The sequence below is a fragment of the Capricornis sumatraensis genome, chromosome 4, assembly GCF_032405125.1.
Source record: "Capricornis sumatraensis isolate serow.1 chromosome 4, serow.2, whole genome shotgun sequence".
Classification (NCBI taxonomy): Eukaryota; Metazoa; Chordata; class Mammalia; order Artiodactyla; family Bovidae; genus Capricornis; species Capricornis sumatraensis.
In genome coordinates, this window is record NC_091072.1 from 109,809,792 (window position 1) to 109,829,005 (window position 19,214).

General features: G+C 36.9%; 1 protein-coding gene across 1 annotated transcript in view; it reads right to left on the reverse strand.

Annotated features, from left to right (window-relative positions):
- The window catches only part of NUP37 (nucleoporin 37), a 53,222-nt gene extending 34,321 nt beyond the window's left edge, over positions 1-18,901 (reverse strand). The window contains exons 1-5 of the mRNA XM_068972029.1: positions 18,874-18,901; positions 17,440-17,655; positions 7,058-7,182; positions 4,327-4,399; positions 1,964-2,058 (exon numbers count right to left, since the gene is read on the reverse strand). Coding sequence (XP_068828130.1) covers positions 1,964-2,058; positions 4,327-4,399; positions 7,058-7,182; positions 17,440-17,595 — 449 coding nt within the window. The 5' untranslated portion in view covers positions 17,596-17,655; positions 18,874-18,901. The remainder of the gene's footprint in view (positions 1-1,963; positions 2,059-4,326; positions 4,400-7,057; positions 7,183-17,439; positions 17,656-18,873) is intronic.
- Positions 18,902-19,214: the final 313 nt, after the last annotated feature.

Consider the following 19,214-nt stretch of genomic DNA (forward strand, 5'->3'; position numbering starts at 1 on the left):
CTCTGGTTGGCAAATTAAGCTGATAAATACTAAAGTTAGCTCCCTAGCCACTGCTGCAATGATATTATCAACCTCAAGTATCTCAGACCTACAAAAATAGGCATGTATTTCTTGCTTACGGGTCTGGGGACGCTCTATTTCATAATGCCAGATGGGTCCATCTCTGCTTAATGTATTTCTCACTCTGGGGCCAGTAGCTATCCAGGACATGTTTATCTTACAGTAGAAGACAGAGGACAGCAGGTCAAGACAAACTAGGTAAAAAGTTTAAAGTGTCCGCTTGAGTCACATCTGCTAACATTACACTGGCTTCAACAAGTCTCATGGCTAAGGTCAACAGAGCAAGCAAAGTCTCCGTCCACAGGAGCATGGACGGGAGAGTATTTACTGAACAGTAACACCATCAACCACAGGCTAGCAAAGTAAGACAATTAGGAGCAACATAATAAATTTTAAATTAAATTGATTTAAATTACAGGACTCATTTGAAGTAAAGTCCTTTCTCCTATTTAGAGTAATAATGATTTTTTAAAAAATAAAACGATAATAATAGAAGGCAGTAGACGTTTAAAAAATTCTTATCACTTGACAAAATAAAAAAGCGGCAACCCTCTGCTACTCCCCCAAATTTTAGGACAATTTTACTATTCTACAAAAATCCCAAAGTCGCCTACAAGAAATAAAAAATCACAGCCCTCTGAATGTCATCCGAGGTCTCTGGGGGGTATTCACTATTCACAGGATATTCCTTGGCCTGCAAAGACACTCATTTTCCCCCTCAAAGATTTCATTATTCCAAAAGATGTGATTAGGAAACTCCATGTGTTAGAGAACTAAAGTGTCATTATTTCTTTCTAGTGATCTAAGTTTTACATTAAAAAATGGTCCCACTAACTCTTCAGTCTCTATACAAACTCGGTTTTTTAACACTTGGGACTCTACTATCTTAATGTCATGTAAATCTTTTATGTCTCTAACATGAAAATCTTAACAGGCAGTACATAAAAAATAATGGCCTATGATTATAACTTTAAAAAGAGCTACTGAGAAGATTAAAATTTAAAAAGAAGTTAGTGGCTTTACTTCCAATGTAAAAGGACACATACTTAGTAGTTTTATATTTGTATAACTATTTATAAATACTAGCAATTTTGTCATAGCTTTATCAAACATTAAATCTATGCAAAATAGCAGAGCAGTGGTTTTTGTTTTCTGTGTGTGTGTGTGTGTGTGTCTGTGTGTGTGTGTGTGGTTCAGTTTGCTCACAGCGCTGTTAAAGCAAACGAGGCAACTGGCATTCCTCTAATGACTGCTTTACTTCTGATTCCTTAGCTTATCTCTACCTCCTACACTTGGTCTTCATCTTGTTCTTTACTTGTGATATTCTCCAGCTTTAGGTACTAGTAAAATGTTATAGCTACCTCATCTGTTCAATCTAGGCGGGGTTGAGAGGTGGGGGTGGTAAGGTGGAAGAATACAATATTGAAATGTACTATATTGAGTATCTACAGAAAAGCTTTAGAAAGAGACTTTTGACTTTGTCAAAACACTAAATTCCCCATGAGTCTTGCTTTAGCAAATGAGATTCTCAGTTCATTATTAAACATTAACTTACCAGATAGAATCTGTGAAATAACTTCACAGAATGGCAAATGCCTTTCATTATCCTACTGATTCTGTTCAATGTTTGACCTGATATATACTTAGATTTCATAAACGCGCAAACCTAAAATAAGAGGGAGAGAGGCACCCAAGAGCTAGTTACGGAATTTTTCATTAACTGAGATGAGAATTCAACTTACTGGTTTTGAAACTCCTGTTGGTGCCATACTTACACTTTAAATAAAGTATGCTTCTTTTATAACATTTTGTGGAATATATGTAGAAATTCACATTTTCTAATGTAATTCTCATTAACATAAGATGAAAATTCAAAACTTTTGTTGTAACGTAAGCAACATACCTGCATGTATGATCATCACTCACACTTGCAATTTCTTGGCCTTCTTTGGGATCAAATACCAAACCATTAATGAAATCTGAATGGCCCTCTAAAACCTGACATCAAGGGAAAAGTTAGTAAGAACACAATAATCTACAATATTCCGACCTAATATTTTTACTTCACTGCATGCTTCTCTTTTCTATAAATATTTCCTAAGTAATCTGCAATTTTTAAAGCATGACTTATACACCCACTTTTTTGGAAGGTTTATTTTGGAAAGAAGCTGATCATTCAACACACTGTTATTAGCTTGATCTTTCTTTTCTAGTAAGCATTTCTTGTAAAAACACACTTTGTTTTTATTTTTTTAACTGTACCTGTCCTCAAATCACCTCATTTCTCACTTATTACATAAAACTTATACAAAAGTTAAAGCCAGGAGAACTTTCTAGGAGCCCTGAAATAAAAGTCCCCTTTTGATTTTCTGTCTCATACCTGCTGCTCTGTACACTGGCTGCTACCTAATAAACATATAGCAGGGACTTCACCTTCTACTGTTTTTATTTATTTGTTCAATGTGACTGCCAGCACTTTAGACAGTTAGAATTATAAGTCCATTATAACAAGAACCCAGAAACCCTCTTTTGGCCACAGAAGGAGCAAATGGGAAGTTGTAAGTTAGAGGACTATGCATGCAGGTTAAGGTCCAATTAGTCTAAATCTTTAAAACTGAAATCCTGAACAGGCCTGTCAGATAGCAGATATTTAAATAATTTAATGGATATTGTTTTTGCTTCCTACTTACCTTCTAGACACTTGAATTTGATCTCAGTTCTAAGATTAATAAAGTAATTCTATTTGGTACTACTTACTATTTGGAAATGAGGGAGGAAAAAAAAGGCTTTCATTCAAACATTCTGGTGTAAGTTTAACAAGTCCAGGTCCTTCTTCAGAGCTTATGTCACAGTTTTTATAAGCCACATCACATTAACTATTTAATGTCTTTTTTAACTGGCAATAATAGTTAATAACTATTGACTCTTGATGGGTCAAAATTCTATGTGTCACTGTACACTCAGATGTTCATTGATATGGCTTTAAATAAACTAATATATACAGTGCATTTATTGTGGTAAAATTGTATATAGCCTATTGTATATAACTTAGAGCATAACTTTTACTGTTTTCTAAATGATTAGGTTTATAGTTTACCTTTGTTTTATAATATTATTCATAGGTTTTATTTACTAGAAAATCAGGAAGGCAATAATATTCTTATAAAAAAACATGATTCAATTTCAATCCAAACTGAGAGGTATTTAATGAATTTCTCCTCACTTTATTGAGAAATGTAACACTATGTAAGTTTAAGGTGTATAACATGATGATTAGTACACAATGATACACACATACATTGTGAAATGATTACCATAACAGGGTTAGTTAAATGACTACCATGATAGGGTTAGTTAATACTTCTATCACCTCACAAAACTATCATTTTTGTTTTGTGGTGAGAATACTTAAAATCTAGTCTTTTAGCAACTAGCAAGATATAATACAGTATTGTTAACTATAATCATCATGACGTACAGGAGGCCCCCCCCCGCCAAACCTACTCCTCTTAAAACTGGAGGTTGGTACCCTTCCATCATCGTCTCCCCATTTCCTACACCCTCCAAGCCATTGACAACCACCATTCTATTTTCCGTTTCTATGAGTTCAGCTTTAAGAAGAGCTCCTCACATAAGTGCAATCATATAGTATTTGTCTTTCTCTGTCTGACTTATCTTACAGGGTTATTTATCATACCAATAGAAAACTCACATACAGGGCTTACTATGTAAAAAGCACTGGTCTAAGTGTTTTACATGAATTAGCTCAGCCAATGCTCATAATCCCATGAAGCAGATGCTATGATCATCCCATTTTACAGGTAAGGAAAGAGAACAAGAGATTGGGAATTTGACCAAACTCATACTGTAACTAAGGTGGCACAGCTGGGCTTCAAACCAGATGTTCTGGCTCCTGTGTCTGTGCCTTTAATCACTTTGTAGTCCTGCCTTGCACTGCGTTGTACTGAGCTTGTTCCCTTCAAGTTCACCTCTATGTGTGTTCATGTCTATTATACCAAGTTTCTAATTCCCTCTCATTTCTGTGCTTACCTACTATTTTAATTTAATAAGTGATATTAGATTTATAATTCGCAGTCCTTACTATGATCCTAGTTCCTTACTATAGCCTAAAATAGAGTAAATGAGATTCTAAACTACATATTTCAAAGACAACCATAAAGTCATTCTAAATTGGGATAAATTCAATAAAAAAGCAAAAAAAAAAATGTTTTGAAATAGATTTACAAATTAAACTTGTCAACATACCTTGTATTCATTTTTATCTTGAAGATCTGAAGTAAATAATCTAATTTTCATATCAGCAGCAGAAGTACAAAATCTGGAAGTAAGAAAACAAAAATAAGGCCATTTTTAGTCTAGGTAAGTGAAAGTTCTTCCCACCTTTACCCACCAAAGCCATCTTCATAACTGATAATCATGCTTTTGTTTGGGCAGAAGGGGAATGCTATTGCTTCGTTGTAAAATCTGTTATACAACTATGGGTGAAAGTAGGGGACACAAATTTTTATTGGAAAACATACAAATATTAGTATATTGGATTTGTCTCTAATTATAAAAGCATAGAATTTTATTATAAATCACCACACAAATTTAACACTTAACTTTTTCTTAAAGGTTTAAAATGATGGGTTTAAAAAAGTATCTTCTTTTAGCCAGGTCAATATAAGGTATGAAAATAAAGTTATACATCTATCTTAGCCTTTGCCTCCTTCAGTTATCTATAAGCTTTCTTACTTTAAGATACATTAAATTCACTAAATTAGATGAAATATAATAATCTTTTTATACCTATAAATGCTGGTGTATTTATTACTAAAAGTTGGAGCATTATTATACTGACCCTATTATTTAAGGTTCTTGTTTAGATGTACATCAATGTATATTACAAAACAAACTAGTAATAACTATTTTTTAACTAGTTTGCCTTTAATCCTAAAATTCTTAGATTCTTAGCACGTTAGATTATGGCTGAGGAAGAAAGAACTTATATATCTGTATGTACGCGTATGTGCTCAGTCTCTCAGTCATGTCCGACTCTTTGAGACCCCATGGATTATAGCCTGCAAGGCAGCTCTGTCTATGGGATTTTTCAGGCAAGAACACTGGCTGCTGCTGCTAAGTCACTTCAGTTGTGTCCGATTCTGTGCGACCCCATAGATGGCAGCCCACCAGGCTCCTCCGTCCCTGGGATTCTCCAGGCAAGAATACAGGAGTGGGTTGCCATTTCCTTCTCCAATGCATGCATGCATGCTAAGTCGCTTCAGTCGTGTCCATCTCTATGCGACCCTATGGACAGCAGCCCACCAGGCTCCTCTGTCCACAGGATTCTCTAGGCAAGAATACTGGAGTGGGTTGCCATTTCCACCAGAGCAGTTGCCATTTCCTCCTCCAGGAGATCTTCCCTCTAGGTATCAAACCCATGTCTCCTGCATTGGAAGGTGGATTTTTTACCACTGAGCCAGGTGGGAACCCTTTGTATGCCTGAATTAAAAAATAGAGCTTATTTCCAATTGTCTTTAGGTAAATGAGTATCATATGGATCTAAATTTCTCAAGTTTTGACTGCATTAAAGCTAATATTTTTTTCTCACCTAAAACATTTAGTTTATTTAATTTAAATAAAGCTTAATTTAAAACAAGTCTCCTAATCTAGAGATCCAGATATGTTGGTAAGTCTCTGGTACCATGCCTTTTCAATGATTTAATTAAGAGTCATTGGAAGAAATAGGTTAATTAGGCAAAACTAATTTCTGATAACAGAAATTAATCAATAGTTGCTTAGACAGAGGATGGGGTATAGGGATTAACCACAAGGAGCACAAAGAATCTTTTGGGGGGTCACAGAAATGCTATGTATTACTAGCATCTAGGTTATAAAAGTACATGCATTTGTCAACACTGATCAAACTATTCCTTTAAGAGTTGAGTTCACTGTGTATAAATTATCCTTTAATTAAAAAAAATTAGGTTAGCTCAGTAAGAGCTAAATTATGATTGTTAAATACTGTTTACTAAAAGAAGACATACATTTTAGAATTGACATTTATGGAAATAAGGTTAGTGTTTTGTAACAGACCTTAAATAACCTGACATATCATTGCCTTTGTGAAGAAGGCCTCAGCAAGTATGTTAATTTTTTTTCTCAAAAAGTAGTCATTCTTTTCAAATGTTTCCAACAAAACTGAAGCCCAAAGATTAGAACTACAGTTGGTGGCTCAGATGGTAAAGCATCTGCCTATAATGCAGGAGTGAAAGTGAAAGTGAAGTCACTCAGTCGTGTCTGACTCTTTGCGACCTTGTGGATTGTAGCCTACCAGGCTTCTCCATCCATGGGATTCTCCAGGCAAGAATACTGGAGTGGGTTACCATTTCCTTCTCCAGGGGATCTTCCTGACCCAGGGATCGAACCCGGGTCTCCCTCATTGTAGGCAGTCGCTTTAACCTCTGAGCCATCAGGGAAGCCTGGGTTCAATCCCTGGGTTGGGAAGATCTCCTGGAGAAGGAAATGGCAACCCACTCCAGGATTCTTGCCTGGAAAATCCTATGAATGGAGGAGCCTGGTAAGTTACAGTCCATGGGGTCGCAAAGAGTTGGACATGACTGAGCGACTTCACTTTCCTTTCCTCACTTTATGTATGGGGCAGTAAGGTTGATTAATGACTCAACCAAATTTAGTTATTTTAACAAAGTTGCACTTTCAATAAGTGGTAAATTCAGTGAAGAATTTATGATTCATAGGAATCTCACAAAAACAGCTTTGTAGTCAGGCTCAAACACATGCTTCAAGGCATCTCTGCTATATTTGCATCTAAGTCACAAATTTAAACAATAAGCCTAAATTATGAAATAGCAAATATTAAAATACCTAATACCTGAAGTTGGGGAAATGGAGGAAAAATGTCCCCATGATCAGAGGCTTCAGATCACTTAACACAAAGGATATTAATAAATGCTGCACTTAATAATTTTCAACTTACTTGATTACTGGAGGCAATGAATCAAGTCTAGTCTCTGGGCTCCAAGCTATGCCATCAACTCTGACTCCATGGTGAAATGTTCGTAGTGTTTTATACTGAATTCCTTCAACGTCTGCTTCTTCCTCCTAAGCATACACAGTAAATGTTTAAATAAGTCATGAGAACAAACAATATAAAACTGTGTATTTTATTATAAGGAAGAATTTATCAGGGGGCCATGAATATTCTTTTGGGAAGTTCAAAAAGCAGATCAGATATTAGGCTATAATCCATAGGGTTGCAAAGAGTGAGACACGGCTGAGCGACTTCACTTTCACTTTCTTTCAACCAGTTTACTGAACAACAACAAAAATATTCAAAGCTGTCAGTTACAAAATAACTCTCTAAGATAACTAAAAACAATATACTTGTTATACTTTATCTCAAGAGACATTTTCTTGCTAATAGTAAATATATTTCACATCAAACACAACGAAAATACAATGCTCTAAGAATCAGAATGTTCTAGTAAATGAAGTAACATGCATGGATTATCAAATAACAATATCAAAAATATATACTGAACGCAGTTTTGATTATGTATAAGATACCTTGTACCGTATGATGCCTCAAAGTAATTATAAAGAGTATCAGTGATTTACATGGAAATAGTTGGACATAACTCAGCAACTAACACTTTCACTTTCATACATGTGTGGGATTGAACAAACTGTTGTTCACCTATACCATTACTATGAGCAGTGGATGTGCAAATTAGTGATCAGTCTTTTCGACATTTGATTCTGGGTAAGATGTTTAATAAAGTCAGCTTATCTATTTGATTCAGTACTACTAAAATGATTTCAGTTTATTCTCATGGGAAGACAAGAATGAATTTTGAAAAGTCAAGTCATCTTTGTCTGGCAATATGGACAATAACCTGAAAAGCTTTCTGACTACAAAAATAATGCAAAAATCCAAATCCAGAGAAGCAACTTAGCACAGAAGCAGAAAGCTATCTTAAGGACATCTGCCCATATCTAATAATTAGTAATGTTTGTTGGTAGGTGACAGAAGACAAAACTTAGTGCCTACACAAAGAAGGATGCAGATCAGGGACCTTTGAATAGATCCAGGACCTTTAAAGTGGAAGTAGGGAAAACAAAAACCCCAAATCAAAATATATACCCTGGCTGAAGGCCAAGAAAAAGAAAAAAGTAACTTGTGAGAAATCTCAACCACTGGCTGGCCCTAACATAAGTTTGGGGCTTGAATTCACATTAACTATGTGCCCCAGAAAATGAAAACTTATTTCAAAATGTCCATATGTTGTTAGTGGCCCTAAGCACTTGACGAATAAAGGCAAATTCGTTTTGGATGAACTTCCTCTACCCAGGTCTCAAAATTCTCACAGATATAGTTCAATCAAATATGATCTTACATGCATGCACTGCTACATATGAAAACAAAATACCACAAACACAAACAGAAGAATCAACCTGGAGACATTAAAAAATCAGATTAAAAAAATGTATTTTTGAGGATGTAGACAAGAGAATCAAAAAATATGACTAAGCAACATGAGATTACCCAAAATGACCAGACAGGTATTCAAGAACTAAATGAAAAGTATAGATGAAAATACTATCATAAGAAAAAAATAAACAAGGCTCAGAGAAGCTGGAAGACAGATTTGAAAAACTTATTCAGAATGTAGTTAAGACAAAAAGCCTGGCTTGGAGAATTTTGAGCATTACTTTACTAGCGTGTGAGATGAGTGCAACTGTGCAGTAGTTTGAGCATTCTTTGGCATTGCCTTTCTTTGGGATTGGAATGAAAACTGACCTTTTCCAGTCCTGTGGCCACTCCTGAGTTTTCCAAATTTGCTGGCATATTGAATGCAGCACTTTCACAGCATCATCTTTCAGAATTGAAATAGCTCCACTGGAATTCCATTACCCCCACTAGCTTTGTTCGTAGTGATGCTTTCTAAGGCCCACTTGACTTGGTTTTAGAAAAGGCAGAGGAACCAGAGATCAAATTGCCAACATCTGCTGGATCATGGAAAAAGCAAGAGAGTTCCAGAAAAACATCTATTTCTGCTTTATTGACTATGCCAAAGCCTTTGACTGTGTGGATCACAATAAACTGTGGATAATTCTGAAAGAGATGGGAATACCAGACCACCTGACCTGCCTCTTGAGAAACCTATATGCAGGTCAGGAAGCAAACAGAACTGGACATGGAACAACAGGCTGGTTCCAAATAGGAAAAGGAGTACATCAAGGCTGTATATTGTCACCCTGCTTATTTAACTTCTATGCAGAGTACATCATGAGAAACGCTGGGCTGGAAGCAGCACAAGCTGGAATCAAGATTGCCGGGAGAAATATCAATAGCCTCAGATATGCAGATGACACCACCCTTATGGCAGAAAGTGAAGAGGAACTAAAAAGCCTCTTGATGAGAGTGAAATAGGAGAGTGAAAAAGTTGGCTTAAAGCTCAACATTCAGAAAACGAAGATCATGGCATCTGGTCCCATCACTTCATGGCAAATAGATGGGGAAACAGTGTCAGACTTTATTTTTTGGGCTCCAAAATCACTGCAGATGGTGATTGCAGCCATGAAATTAAAAGACGCTTACTCCTTGGAAGGAAAGTTATGACCAACCTAGATAGCATATTCAAAAGCAGAGACATTACTTTGCCAACAAAGTTCCATCTAGTCAAGGCTATGTTTTTTCCAGTGGTCATGTATGGATGTGAGAGTTGGACTGTGAAGGAAGCTGAGCGCCGAAGAATTGATGCGTTTGAACTGTGGTGTTGGAGAAGACTCTTGAGAGTCCCTTGGACTGCAAGGAGATCCCACCACTCCATCCTAAAGGAGACCAGCCCTGGGTGTTCTTTGGAAGGACTGATGTTGAAGCCGAAACTCCAATACTTTGGCCACCTGATGCAAAGAGCTGACTCATTTGAAAAGATCCTGATGCTGGGAAAGATTGAGGACAGGAGGAGAAGGGGACGACAGAGGATGAGATGGCTGGATGGCATCACTGACTCGATGGATGTGAGTTTGAGTGAACTCCGGGAGTTGGTGATGGACAGGGAGGCCTGGCGTGCTGCGATTCATGGGGTTGAAAAGAGCCGGACATGACTGAGTGACTGAACTGAACTGAACTGAAGACAAAACGAGATGTTAAGAGGGATTCAGTGAGCAGTTCCACCATATAGCTAATTTGGGTTGTAGGACAAAGCAGTCAAGGGAATGGGGGAAGAGGCAAGATTTGAAGAGATAACAGCAAAGGATTCTTCATACTTGATCACAAGCACCAATCTGTATATTCAGAAAGAAAAATAAATCCCAGGCAGCTTAAAAAGAAATCTGCAGCTAGACACTATACAGTAAAACTTCAGAACACACAAACTCTCACATATGTGTGTGCATATATGTGAGAAGAGGGGAATGAGGGAGAAGGAGCAAGAGTGAGATAAGAGTCTTAGCAATAGCAATCAGAAAGAAAAGATAGGTATCCTATAAAAGAGTAATAATTAGAACAACCATCAGCTTCATTGCAGAAACACATGCAGGAAGTCAGTGAAATATCTTCAAAATGATACGAAAAACTGTTGAACTATAGCCACAACAAACTAGTGTGTCAAGAATGAAGCTGTTTTAAAGGTATTTTCATAAAAACCAAAACCAACGATTGGCATCAATAAAGCAGGGGCTGGCAAACTATGACCAAGGAGCCAAATCTGGCCTATGGTCTGCTTTGGTATGGCTCACAAGCTGAGAATCATTTTTATATTTTTAAGGAGTTGTTAAAAAACAAATAATAACTTGCAACAGACACCTTAAATGGCTGGTAAAGCTTAAAGTATTTACTATTCCATAGAAGTTTAAGCTTTTTCTTATAATAAAGAATATCTTTCAGGGAAAAAAATGACCCCAGAAAGCAGACCTGAGATGTAAGGAACAGTGAATGAAAAATCAAAGGCAAACGTGGATTAAACAAATACTAGACACATAAAACAATGCTGAATTTATGGGTTGAAATGAAAAGAAAAATGACAGAGAACTAAAATATAATAATAATATAAGTCTGCAGTGGGTGATAACAGTTCAAGTGTCAAAGGTTCTTGCTCTATTCATGAAGTAAAGATATGAATTTTAGCTTTGTCTAATTAAGAATACATATTAAATACCTTTGGTAACCATTAAAAGAGAAATAACATGTAAACTTCCAAACTATCAAGGAGGAAAAAGATGAAAGGAGAAGGTAACAAAACACATGGAATATGCATACTACACTTTCAATAGCAAAATACTTCCTAATGAGGAATAGATTAATTGTGGTATTTTCATATTATAAAATATCATACTACAATGAAGATATATGAACTTTGACAAGGGAGAATCTAATAGTTAATTTGGTGGTGGTGGTGCTCAGTTGTGTCTGACTCTTCACAACCCTATGGACTGTAGACCACCAGGATCCTCTGTCCATGGGATTTTTCAGGCAAGAATACAAGTGGGTTGCCATTTCCTACTCCAGGGGATCTTCCCGTCCCACGGATCGAGCCCATGTCTCTTGTGTCTCCTGCACTGGCAAGTGGATTCTTTACCACTGGGCCACTTGGGAAGCCCTTTAATAACAAAGAGAAAAATACAGAATGATTTCACTGATACAAAGTTTAAAACATGAAAAACAATATATTGATTTGCAACACCAAGACATGGAAACTGAAGAAAAATGAAATTTCACACATGGTTACGTCCTGGGGCTGAGAAGAAAAGGGGGTAAGGAAAGGAAACCCAGGGGGCTTCAAAAGAGTTGCTGTTCCTTTCTGAAGCTAGGTAGTAAGTATACAGGGATCTAGTATTACTATTCTTTATACTTTTTATCAGTAATATATATTTTAAAACGCACTGTATAAGCTTAAAATATTGTCATTTAAAAAATAAATCATCTTCTTGTTATTTAAATCAAAACCCTACATGGATCTAGAGACTAAAGCAAAAATTTTCATGACAAAGTTGCCCAAGGAATCTTCTGTGTTAAGTGACTACAGTTATCCTTTATAAAGGTTTTTTAGATTATAAAATAGGATCTGGAGGAAAATTCAGGTGAAACTTGATATTTAATTGAATATATTTGTCTACATAGATAGAAGTTATGTGAAGGATTGTTCTAAGAATTCCATTCATCCTGAATCTAAATCCAAAGATTTACAATGTGTACTTTAATTGAATCCTAGTGGATGTGTTGATTTTTCCAGGATAGCCTTTGGAATCCTAGCACAATCATTTCACAAACATTACACATACCTTTCTCTACATAATTCAGATACCCCTTGAAAATAACTTTACATTTCAGGTGAACTTAACAGAAAAAACATAAAAAGGGAAACAAATGTATTTATCAAGGAAAAAAAAACAGTCAAATTTTATTACTTCATAATTTGTCTGTATAATAACTGTATAATGAACAGTTAGATATGCCAAGGCAGCAATCACTAAGGAACTTAAAAATAAGGTTAGGAGCCTAATCACAGCTGACTTTATAGATTGGGTTATAACTATTTTTCCACATTGACAAACTAATCTTTAAAAATGAACTTTTTACCATCAAAACACACTATTTTTGCTAATGTAACAACAGTATTGACAATTAGGTCCTATAGTTTGTTATTAAAGTACATATGGAGTTATTGGGTGGTCATGGGGATAAAGAAATCCCAGTGACTATATAGTCTGCATTTTATGTATCACCAGTGAAACCTTTTTTCCTGGCAGCAATGTCTACCACTGAGCCAACTAAAAGGCCAGGGTGTGTGAGTGTGGTATAGGCAGAGATGAATGCTATTTTGGGTTTAGCTTGAGGTGTAGGCAGTATTGTATAGGCAGGAAATTAAGATACTTTGGAAAACTTGCTATAATGCACATTATACAAGTCTCCAGCATATTTGAGGTTGGGGCAAAGCCAGGTTGATGAAAGGGCTATTCTAAGGGTTTGAAATTGGCTGCTCTTCCCACCACACCCATTTAAGGCCAAATACAGAATTTTAGTTGGATGAGACTGTAAAGTTTACCTAGTCTACTTCTTTCATCTAATGCTTAAATCTCTATTAGAACATTTGAAAAAAAGTTTACATAATCCTTCTCTGAACATTTCCAAGTGAGAGAGAACTAGCTACTTTCGTGGCGAATTTATTCAGTTTGGGGGTAGTTCTAACTATTACAACAGTTCTCTTTAACATTAAACCAAAATCTGTTTCCATGTAAATTCTATTCATTGCTCCAAATTCTGCTCTCTGGAACCATCACTGAAGTAGTTTAACTCAGTGACAACACATGTCTGGTCATTAACTGATCTCCACTAGGTGAACACACTCAAAGAGGCAGTTTCAGCCTTAGTCCTAAAGCACCGTAAGTAACAACTCCACTCAAACAGAATTGATGACATAAAAGTTACCATTCTGAGTCTAATCCCTCTTTCACATGACAGTTTTAAACTTTTTAATGCCACTTTGAAATCTGTCTTCAAATACATTATCTCCTTTGAATCATAATACACTGCTAAGAACTGAAGTAAACACTAGATATTACTGTCAATTTACAGCACAGGAATATAGAGCTGTGGTGCCAAATCTGGTGGCCATTAGCCCCATGGGGCTATTTAGCACTGGAAAAACGTGGCTGGTCCAAGATGCACACTTTATAAAGTGCAAAATCCACACCAGATTTCACAGACTTAGTATAAAAGGAATATGTAAGGATCTCATTAATAATTTTTATGTTCGTTACACACATAAAATATATTGGATATGCTGGGTAAAAATACATTATTAAAATTCATTTCACCTGCTTTTTACTTTTCATAATGTGGTTACTACGACATTGAAATTTATATTTGTGGCTTACATTCTATTTCTATTGGACAGCACTGAATTAAGCTCCTTTGGCAGCTTAATCCAATTTTGGATTGGATCTATTAAAACAATATTTGGATTCTGAGCAGAGTTTCTGGCATATAACAGGTGCTCAATAAAAATTTGCTAAATTAAGTCTGTCACCCAAAGCATTAGGTAGCCTTTTCAACTTCATGTTCTATATAAATTCAATGTGCTTGTCCTAGTCTTCTCATCCAAGTCCCAGCAGAGGTTGCAATTCATTATTTTTTAAAAAAATTTTTTATTAGACTATAGTTGATTTACAACAGATTTACAATGTTGTATTAGTTTCAGGTGTATGCAATTTATTATTGACCACCCTTTAAACAGAATTAGAAACCTTCATGCTCCCTCTCTTCTTTACTTTTTTAGTGTTATCTTATTGCACTGCATTACATTTAAACACCTCCTTGAGGGCAGGGTCCTTGCTTTTTTAAAATATGTATTGTTATTTCCCAGCACCTGATCTGCAATTAATGAGTATTTGACAAATATATGACACCAACCAATAGTACTGTCACTTGGCTCAAATTTCCAACATAGTCAAAACAATATCATGAAATTCTGAAAAATGCTTTGTTGAAATTCAAATTTACTGTATCAGCAGTGTTTTCCTAATAGTCTTAGAGTGAGGATTGCCTTTCTGACAGAAATGTGAACTCTTTCAATTCAGTTTTTCCTAGTTTTTTCCTCAAGATAAGAAACTGAGTGCTACAGAACTTGAAAGTTCTAACATGAGAGACTAGGAACAATGTTCAACAGTGCTTAATTAAATAAGAAAATAATTTCAGAAGCAGTAATCTGAATCTCCGCTGGCAAATTACTGGAACTCATTCTCTAGAACTGTTTGAACTGGCTTCAACCTCTCTGAACAGCAGCACAGGAGGAAAAGAACAGGGACTTAAAAATCTGGTATAGAGTTTGTTTTCTCAGTTATTAGTCAGATAAATCCTTGCATTCCTTTAAAGTAGAATGGAAACTCCATGAGGACAGAGACAGTTGTTTAACTGTATCCCCAATATCTGGCACAGAAGATAATTTGCGTTCACTGCTTGATAAATTAATAGAAATCTAATTCTTTCCTTAGGTTATTTGGGGTTAAGACCCACATCGCCAGCCTCACAGTCTAAGGGTCCACAGGGATAATGCCTATGACCGCAAACAGTAACAGAGCAATACAAATGTTTTTGCTCTTTTTTTTTTTCTTCTCATTTTGTCACTTTCCACCTTTTGCTCCCTTTTCTCTCTGCTACCCATCACTTCTTTGCCTTCTTTTTCCTCTCTTTCTTGACTTTCTCCCTCAGAATTTCTTCGGTGAACATAAAGCAAAGCTTATTTTTTCAGTACTTTTGAATACAATTAGCTATTAATTTCAAAAGCACTGAAACAAAATTCAATTTCATCTGTAGGGGGGTGCTTTTTTCTTTTGCAGATTAGTAGTGTGCATTAGAAAACTAGTTTCCCTTTGGTTTTTTTCAAGAGTGTGTTGTATTATTTCTCCAAACTATGTGACTTTTTATGATCCTAACCTGATGAGATCTTAACCTGGTCCAGCTGAGATCAGGCTGAAGGTCATATTCAGCATAAAAGCTAGAAACTCCTACCCCAACCCTAAGAGGCAATGTGGGATAATGTAAGAACCCCTGTGTTCTACTCAGACACCAACCAACGGAAGCTTTTAATTCATACTTTCTCTTTAGGATAAACATACATGCAGTCTAGTTGTGTATAACCTAATACATTTATGCCACTGTAAAATGTCAAATTGCATTTATGATGTTAAAATACTGTAAGATACTGAACTGCCTTCTCAGTAAGAGGAAATAATATTTACAATGTTTATAATATCACTTTGGTGATAAAGTTATTTAAAATCTTTGAAAATTTGTCACTGCCAAATTACCTCACTGATTAACCTTAATCTACTAAACAGTGTTACATAGATAACACTCTGATAAACAAAGGATTAACCAGAGATTCCTGAGGGTTGACCTCTTATTGTTCAAATTCTCTCTGACACGTAGAACTAGCTTTCCTGTGAGAAAATGTGATGTGTGCCACACCATTAAATATGGGGCTGTGCTTGAGTGTGCCTGACCAAATCGATGAGTCATATGTATTAAATGTTTCAGACACTATGTAGGAACTCTACATGCTAACTTATGACATTCAGTACAGTTAAGTACAGTTCACCCTTGAAAACCATGATTTTGAACTGTGTCGACTTATATACAGATTTTTTTCAAAACATATCTACTAGAGGACTGTATGATTTGCTGTTGATTGAATCCATGGACGAGGAATCAGGGAACTATAGCTACACCTGGATGTTGACTGCATCCATTGTCCCTTACTTCCATAATGTCCAAGAGTCAAGTGTATAATTGTTCTCATTTTTATAGCAGAGAGGTTAAGTACCTGCTCAAGGTCACCTAGCTATTAAGAGGTAAAGCCGGGCAGGAACAAAAACCCAGGCATTTTGGCTCCAGAGTTCACGGTCGTAATGACTATGCTGAATTGTCTGTTCAATTAGTAGATCTCATACTCTGTATACTCGAGATATATAAAAAGCATGAAAGCGACTAGGAAATCTGATATCATCACAGCTATAAAATCTCCTGGAAGATCATTTTTAAGCTCTCAATACTACTAGCTTATTTTTTTTTTCCTATGTCAAAGTGGAATACAGAAAAGCTGGATTTAGTAATTAACTAGATCTCATTTAATTGGTATTTTTCCTGCACATAACAAGGTATAGTTAATCATAACCTTCAATTACTAGAATATTCCATTGCTAATCATAAAGCATAAGAGGAGCCTTATATATGTATATAGCCTTGCCCCTAAATAATGGGGTTTAGGGCAATGACTCCACACAGTTGAAAATCCTGGTTTAACTTGCAGTAAGTCTCCCTGGTGGCTCAGATAGTAAAAAATCTGCCGACAATGCGAGAGATCCAGTTTGATCCCTGGGTCAGGAAGATCCTCTGGAGAAGGGAATGGCAACCTACTCCAGTATCCTTGCCTGGAGAATTCCATGGACAGAGGAAGAGCTTGGCAGGCTATAGTCCATGGTGTTGCAAAGAGTCTGACAGCACTGAGAGACTAATACTCTCATTTTTCTCCCTGTGGGCAATTCCTCGGCATCTGCAGATTCAACTAACTGTAGATTCTATAGTATCCTAGTATTTACTACTGAAAAAAAAAAATCCATGTATAAGTGAACTATGCAGTTCAAATCTGTGTTGTTTAAGGGTCAACTGTATTCTTCCTTTTCAATACTTATTCAATGTTTGCACAAATATTAGGCATATATTACTAGGAATGTCTTTCTCAGTAGTTCTTCATCTCATGCTTTCAAAGTTTAGTGAAAATTACCAAAGTTTGTGTAAGTTTTCTTTTCAGTGAAACATCTTCACTGTCACTCAGCGCAGTTTTGTACACTAACCTGAAATGTACAGGTGCCAATGAACACAAAATTATTGCCACCATATGCAATTAGGTTTCCTGAATCCCCACTCTCAAAGGGATTGAATTCTACCACGTGCACATAATCTTCACAATCCACAGTGTAGGCAGCATTTCTTGTGGCATCTTGCTTCATCTTGTATGGCAAAACTTGTGCAGCTGCAAAAACAGCCTTCTATTGGACAAGGTCACAGAACTGTGGATTACAGCACAGAAACAGAAACCATCAAAGTGTTAGGATGTGATGACAGGCAGCTCAAAAAAAAATTATTCAACTACTTTGTGAACGGTACTTGCAGAGAAAGTCACTACAAAATTCTGTCTAGATTATTTAAAGGACAGGGAGTACTTAAAGATGGAATTACACTACTAGGAAATATACTCGTAAAAAATTAATGATCATTAACATTATGGAGCTCTACCTGCAAGCGCCACCATTAAGTATTTTACTAACATTACCATGCCTAATACTTGCACAAACCTAAGAGGAAGGTACTATGGTCCCCTTTTTACAGATGAAGAAATCGAGACTTCAGATGGTTAACTTGCTTGCCAATCTCATAAGAGGAGCCAGAATGTGAGACTTTCTAAGTGTTGGACACCAGTACAAGAAAGAGAAACACAAAAGCCTGTTTTGAAAAAGCTCACAATCCAGGGTTATTTATGATTCAGTGTGAACAATACTATAAAATAAGCAGATAGAAAATATACAATCTGGAGGAAGGAATGCCAAAATGGGATACAAAATAGTATTCATAAAACCAGGCACAAAACTTCAGCTAATGTTTCATGGCCTGGTGTGCATTCTGAAAGTAGCATTCCCAGATGAGACTTACAGATTCTGAAGAGGTCACTTTTTTGTTTGTTTTTGTTTTTAATAGGACGGTAGGAGTTGTCCTGAAAACAGCTGGGCTTGATAGCAAACACATCAAATATCTTGTGAGTATCTACTAAGAAATCATATGAGTTCCACCTCGGGAAGTCTATAACCTAGTAACCTTAAGAGTGGGCATCTGGGACTAAACAGTTGTAAAAAGTGACCAACAGGTAAGGCAGCAGTGTGGAAAGTGCAAAAGATTCCAGATTAGGAAACTCCGTTTCTAACTGTTCATTAAAGCAGTGTCCAGTCTAATTACAGTCTCAAGGTCTCACTGTACAAAGCGGGCTGGACTTGCCCCTCTAAAATTGCGAAAACAGGGGAGAGAGGGAACAAGAAAAGTCCCCGCATAGCCCTGACACCTCTTCCAGAGCCACGCAAATACCGCGATACCCCGCCACTACCTCCCGGAGCCCGAGGTCGAAAGGAAGAGGGTGGGGAACGGCCCGAGGAGAGAAGGAACTCCCAGGGATAGATTGGAGGCGCGTGGCGACCGGCAGCCGAGACATGCCCCTTCGGCTGACGCGCGATACGCACCGGAGGGCGCCTGGAAGCAGATAGAACCGAGCTGCTGTTCACCTTGGGAGGCTGCGGCGCGCGCCGGCTCTGCTTCCGGGTCAGAGGGCGGGAGCTGCGATTGGCTGGCGGGCCCTCCCGCGAGATTTAAAATGTAAACCTGCGCTCTCTCGAACAGTCACCCTTGTGCAGCCGGCTGGAGTTTTCTTCAGGGGAGTCTGCACCTCCTGGGTTCTCCCCGAGCCAGGTGAGTGTCACCTTTTTCTCTCCCGTCTGCAGGCTTTAAGCTGCGACTTGTGAGGGCTTTTCGGTAACAGTAGAGCGCCATGTGGTTGCCTAGAGTAATATTTGTGGAGTGTTTT